Source organism: Gossypium hirsutum, chromosome D05, assembly GCF_007990345.1.
Source record: "Gossypium hirsutum isolate 1008001.06 chromosome D05, Gossypium_hirsutum_v2.1, whole genome shotgun sequence".
Taxonomy (NCBI): domain Eukaryota; kingdom Viridiplantae; phylum Streptophyta; class Magnoliopsida; order Malvales; family Malvaceae; genus Gossypium; species Gossypium hirsutum.
In genome coordinates, this window is record NC_053441.1 from 13,551,610 (window position 1) to 13,557,609 (window position 6,000).

At 36.5% G+C, this 6,000-nt stretch overlaps 1 protein-coding gene across 2 annotated transcripts; it reads right to left on the reverse strand.

Moving 5' to 3' along the window:
- Nucleotides 1-1,060: 1,060 nt before the first annotated feature.
- Nucleotides 1,061-5,636, reverse strand: LOC107905847 (transcription factor GTE10). Of its 2 annotated transcripts, none has more exons than XM_016832621.2 (11): nucleotides 5,342-5,636; nucleotides 3,818-4,601; nucleotides 3,507-3,570; nucleotides 3,289-3,435; nucleotides 3,170-3,207; nucleotides 2,990-3,050; nucleotides 2,826-2,906; nucleotides 2,568-2,689; nucleotides 2,391-2,457; nucleotides 1,663-1,784; nucleotides 1,061-1,506 (listed from the first exon to the last, which is right to left on the reverse strand). In XM_016832621.2, the coding sequence occupies exons 2-11, from the start codon at nucleotides 4,544-4,546 to the stop codon at nucleotides 1,249-1,251; spliced, it is 1,689 nt and encodes a 562-aa protein (XP_016688110.2). In that variant the 5' UTR covers nucleotides 4,547-4,601; nucleotides 5,342-5,636; the 3' UTR covers nucleotides 1,061-1,248. The 2 variants fall into 2 exon arrangements, with proteins under 2 accessions (XP_016688110.2, XP_016688109.2); XM_016832620.2 differs by having other exon boundaries at nucleotides 3,143-3,207.
- Between the last annotated feature and the right edge of the window lie 364 nt (nucleotides 5,637-6,000).

The following is a 6,000-nucleotide window of genomic DNA, read 5'->3' on the forward strand; positions in this document are numbered from 1 at the left end:
TATATATATCCGAAATTACGGGTGCTTACGGGCTTCTCCTCGAGCTTATTCTGACCAAAAATATGGACTCGAACTTCAGCATCTTCAGATGTAAGTCCTGCACGGGATGTTCTCAGTAAAATAAATGATCGTAAAACTGAATTTAAATCACCAAAAACGTTAAATAAAATAATCGACATTTCTTTTACCTTCTGAATTTCCATTGAGCAGTAGAAAGAACTTCAACAGGAGGCAAACCTTCATGCTTCCAATCGGAAAAAGCATCTAATGCATTGAAACGAATATCGTTGCCGCTTGCGACGTCTTTAAGAGAATCAAACAACTTTCACCGAATATCATTTCCGGTAAAGTGGCGAAGTTTGGAGTCTTTGTTCCCATTGTTGGAGAGCCAATAAGTTGAGAATCAAGCGGTTACCACCATGAAACAGCAACAGGGTCGAGCGGATGAAGAAGAAGAAGCAGTCTGCTAATGAGTGATGAAGAAGAAGCAGATGTGGTGGCAGAAAGGAAGGAAAAAGTTATGGAATCAGAAAAATCAGAAGAAGTAATTAGGAGGGTAAAACAGGGTAGAAAAATGGGGAGAACTTAATACGCAACAAAACAGAGCTTTTCATCCGGAATAGAAATCGGTGGATTTTAAGGATTAGGTCTGTAATGGATTAGACCTGTAATAACAATACACTGAACCAAACAATGGATTAAAGGAGTATTAAGTGGGGCCCACTGATTAGGGATGTATTGGCTATGCCAATACATCCAACCAAACATGCTCTAAGGCTTTCTTTCCTGATTAATAGCCAATACATCCAACCAAACATGCTCTAAGGCTTTCTTTCCTGATTAGCTCGTGGATCTTATATATTACGTTAACCCAAACCCAATCACATCGACTTTTTCCATTTAACTAGCAATAATTTACCAATTAAAAAGGAGAAATAAATAAATAAATCTACTTTGAATGACTAAAAGGACTTTGTGATTAACTAATAACAGAACCAATTATACTGAAAATCAAACAGCATTAGCAAAGGGACAGGAATGGCCATACTGCTCATGAAAATGGAGAAAATATTTTTAGCTTTTCTATTTATGTATAAATATATATACGTGTTAGGTTTTGATTTGGTTACAAATATCCCTACAAATATTGCTATCATTTTTTTTTCCTTTTTTTTTTTTACTATTATTAACAAAGGAGTTATAACACAGGGGATGCTGATGCTGAAGCTGCAACCGAAACTAGTATTTTTACGACACTATTTCCCCCTCTTCACCATCTTCATTCAGAATTGCCTCATCATCCTCGTCTTCCGAATACTCGACCTTGATGAACAAACCCAACTGCTGCAGGGGATTTCCACCATTCCCTCCATGTGATGCTCCATTCACCTGTTCAGAATCACTCTTACGACCATGCAATTGATTATTAGAAAGGGAGCATCCACTTAACATCTCCAGTTCCTTCAAAATCTCCAGGTTCTGCTCAATCTCCGCTGTTTTCTCCATCTGAAAAACCAGCAGGGCAAAACTAATGGCATTAGCTGATGCTCTGTTTCATATTTTGTATATACCATATGGTATTACAGTGTTCTAGCCTCTAAAACCCTCCACTATATAAACATAATAAGGACAAGAAAGAAAACACAAGAAAAAGATGAAAACCTTTTGTAATGCAATTCGAGCAGCTTCTCTTTCTCTTTCCCGTTGCTTTTTCAGCTCAACCTCTGCCTTCATTTTTGCTGCTGCTTCAGCAGCTAAGATTTGAGCTTCAATCTTCGCCTTTTCTGTGAAGGTTCAATCATCATCTATAAGATCTCAAGGCACACCATTGCCTCACAAATACTTAACCAACTTAAAACTACTACTAATAGGAACTGGTCCCTGCATGCACCAGAAGGACTAATATTCCTAATCACTCAAAACGTATCTCAAATTACCATTAAATATAGATACTCATATATCAAGCCAACCAAACAAATCATTTCATTTCTCTCGTTCAAGGATAACCTAAAGATATAAACACACTAGCACATCAAACATGAAAGAAAGCGAAACTGTGGAATTTGGTTACAAATTTATTATCGTATAGGAAGGCACATTTTGCATCATCCTGATAAGATTGAAATGGCAGACGCAAGCAAGAAAACAAGCTAAGTTTTTTAGCAGTTCACAGATTAAAGCAGTTCAAAATCTATAATGGCAAGTAAAAAGAATTTAAGTGAACAAGTTATTTGATAGAGAGCTTCACTTCATCTTTTTAATTCCATTTGATGAGAGAATTAGAAGACCTTTTCGTAGTTAGCAGCCAAAATAAAAAGGCGAAATTGAAAACAATAAAAATGATTAATAATGCAACATAACTACAATGAGTATGAAGCTTCAAAGATCACCTTCACGCTGCCTTCTTTCCAATCTTTCCTTTTCCTGCTGCAGCTTTACTGGATCAGTTTTATCACACTGTATGACAAGGCAGCTTATATTATCACTAAGAAGACAACATGCAATTGATACCATGTCACATAATATTCCCAACACAATACTCAAATTATATCTTTGCAAAACTTTACATGATCCAGTAGTGCCTTCTTCTGAGCTTTCAGAATAGTGTCTGCAAAACGACGTTTCAGCATTGCAGCACGGAGAGCCTTCTTTGGTGACATTGGCACATCAAAAGTAGGAGTTGACAATCCTAATCAAATGATAGAAAACAATTAAGTGATTAAGCCTACCACACAAAAAGGATCTAATGACAACCAGAAACCACATCCATATATAAAGGCAAAAAAGGAAATAGCTCAATAGCTAACATTAGCAAATAAACTGACCTTCACCAGAAGCAGCATCTGTTGGAGTTGTAAGTTGAGAACTATTACATACATTCTCGTCATCCAAAGCACTTACAGCCCCTTAATATTTTCAAAAGAATTCCATTACTTGAATCAAGAATCAAGCAGAAAATCATAAAATACAATCAGAATATTTCCCTCACCATTGGAATCCTGATCAGACTTGCTCATTTGTGATGTCAATGTGCTTTTTGCCTGGGAATCCTAGTTTTTGACATAAAATTTTAGTAACATATTTCATGGCACTAATCATAAGAACAATCAGAATCTATTGCTATAAAAGCAGTAATCTATACCAATTTAGAGACATCAGCACTACACACCCTAAGATCTCCACCCAATGATCTTTCCGAAGTCACATCTACACCGAACAAAAAAATAAGTTATACGTTATGCCTAAAATTACAGAACAGATTTAGCACCAGAAATAATCAAAACTAACCGCTGGAAGATGCATGGTATGAATCACTTGGAAGGCTGCATTGACACTTAATGTTGCCACATGAACTGCATCTGCAGGCACCTGGGCTCAATGGTGGCTTGGCATTGATAGACCCCTGGGAACAGCCACCACTACCACTACCGGTGCCTATAAGACACATTGCAAATTAGCTCCAATAAAGAGCCCTAAAGCAGAAAGCATATTCTGCCATTTCATACCTTTTTGTAAGCTTTTTCCTGCCAATTCGCTCACACAGTTCTCTGCCGGTTTAGCAAGCTCAACCTATTAAATAAGCCAAGAAACTCAGCATCCAAAGCAATGCAAACTTCTATAGTAACAAACATGAAAGGAGCAAAACACTACTTCAAAGTCAAAATGCTGACAGCAAAACAACAATAAATATAACTCTGATTTGCTTTACAATTGTCAATTCCAAAATTGTTCTTTCACAATAAATTGAATTACACCAATTCAGAATCAGGAGTAAACACAAGCATAGTTGTTTACAAATATTATAGACAGTAATCACCTCAGCCGCTCTTGCATTCAGAGGCAGCTTCGCAACCTTCTCCGCAGATGCCTTTGACTTCTTGGGCAGAGAGCTATTCCGGGATAGAAGTGTTTTAGGACAATGCTGACTTGATTCATTAACATCTTTCACTCGCACACTAGAAACCTTCCCTTGTCCAACCTTAATATTTTCTTGATTACATTTCTCCTCCAAAGATTTCCACCTTGCTTCAAAAAATTCTTTCATTTCTTCTGCCATTTTATGAACGTTATTGGATGGGGGATTATACAGCATGGCATTAGAAAACGTTAGTCTAATATCAGCCACAAACTCATCAGTGCCAAGATAAATATTCTTTCCTAGTTTGGACTTAATTGTACCCAAATCCATGGGGTTTTTAATTATAGAAAAATAATCAGGAATCTGTAATGCTTTGGGATCCACAGGTTGATTAAAAACCCAGCCAGCTGGATGTTTCATCAGTGCTTTCAGTAGGGCAGAGCACTGCTGAGTCGTGCAACGGTCCATCTTCCGCCTCTTCTCTGGTGGACCACCCACATTCACCCCCTCTGGTTCACGCTTGTGAGCAATTGAAGTCTCTTCTGAATTTCCAGCAGGTGATGTCTTCTTTCCATCAAAAGAACTACTCAGTTGCTGGCCCCACTCAAAAGATTGATCTTCTATCTTCTGAGAAGGGAACTTGATCTTCAACTTCAGCTTTGGCACAACACTTCCCGCGGCAATCATTCTGTTAAGCTGAAACCTTCAAATAGCCTCTTTTAGGTTTCCACTTCCGCAGACACTGGGAAAAAGTGGAGAGACAAAATAAACATGTAAAATTTTGAGGCAGCTACACATTATAAAGAAGTTATGAAATTGAAAATAAAAAAATCATATTACGACTTCTATTAGTAGGCAGGACCAATATCAAAAGAATCAGACAACATGGTTAATAGAATGCTTGTAAAAAATTCATCAAACAAATGGTAGCATGTGTTCAAGAAAAATACTACCGGTAAAACTAAAATCCTTACCAATAAAAAAAGCAAAATCTTACCAAGTGCAGTAGGTGTTTCTTATGTCTGTTAAATAAAAAGGAGCATGGAGAAGAACAATAGCGTGAACCAAGAAAAAAAATATAAGTGCAACCCCAGAAAATTACAAGCCATCTAATTTGTTCCTTTTTACTGATAAGCTGAAAAAAAATAGAACCTTACTTCCACGTTGACCAACAAGATCAAATCTAAGTAACAAACACTGACTGAGATATAAGCAAAGAACCTAATTTATTATTGAATCAGGCATAAACAAAACCCTGACAGAAGTTAGATCCAATCAAAATCGACAATTCGGTAACTAAAACAAAAAAAAATTGTACAGAAATGCATCAGAAAAGTGGAAATTATGAACTAATCAAAAACTCGTAACAAAAACCTAGGGCAGAATTATTCATCCCGAACCTCAATTCACCAAATCAAAGAAAGAAAAATATTCAAAACCATGCAGATAATGAAAGTTAAGTTATATTTCTGTGAAACATACCGAAAATCAACCCAAACAAGCACCGGAAAAAACTTTGACCAGCAGATCTATCGATAGAACGATTCTACGAAGAGAGAACTAAGAGAGATTTTAGAAAAGAGAAAAAAGAAGAGAGAAAAAAAAAGCGAGAAGAGAAGAGAGAGTGAGAGAATTTGCTAGGGTTTATCTCTACACTGCTTCTCTTACTCCACTGCCTCGACAGAGCGAGAGAGGTGTAAATCTGCTAGGGTTTTATTACCTCTCTTTTCTTATCTTTGTACGTCGACAGCTTTTTTTCCTGAAAAAAATTAAAATTACGATGTCTTAAATTTTTACATAAAAAATTTAAAGGTCAGAGATCTGTACTTCATTAAATGACTAATTTGCCCCAACCTTGAGTATCCCTTTTGGTTGTGGTTGATGGGTCAAGATGTATTTTAACTGTTAGAGCTATACTTTCCAAAATAAATAATAGGGGCTTAGGGGAAATATTAACAGAGTATGAATACGGACAGTTCACTTTGATTATAAAGTTTACACGGTTTCGTCCCTACTCCTCACAAATATGAGTTGTCCTATTACGCTTTTTGTTTTGTTTTTTATTTGAAGGGACGGCTTTTTTTAGGTTAAAAACATGTAATAAGTTGTATTTTTTAAAAGTTTAGGAATTTAGTCACTGT

Excerpts from the sequence above, each read along its gene's own strand:
- LOC107905847 (XM_016832620.2), bottom strand. The coding sequence starts at position 4,546 with ATGATTGCCGCGGGAAGTGTTGTGCCAAAGCTGAAGTTGAAGATCAAG. Across the intron at positions 3,436-3,506 it reads AGGAAAAAGCTTACAAAAAG|GCACCGGTAGTGGTAGTGGT; the intron begins GTATGAAATGGC and ends TGTGTCTTATAG. Across the intron at positions 1,507-1,662 it reads CTCGAATTGCATTACAAAAG|ATGGAGAAAACAGCGGAGAT; the intron begins GTTTTCATCTTT and ends CTGGTTTTTCAG.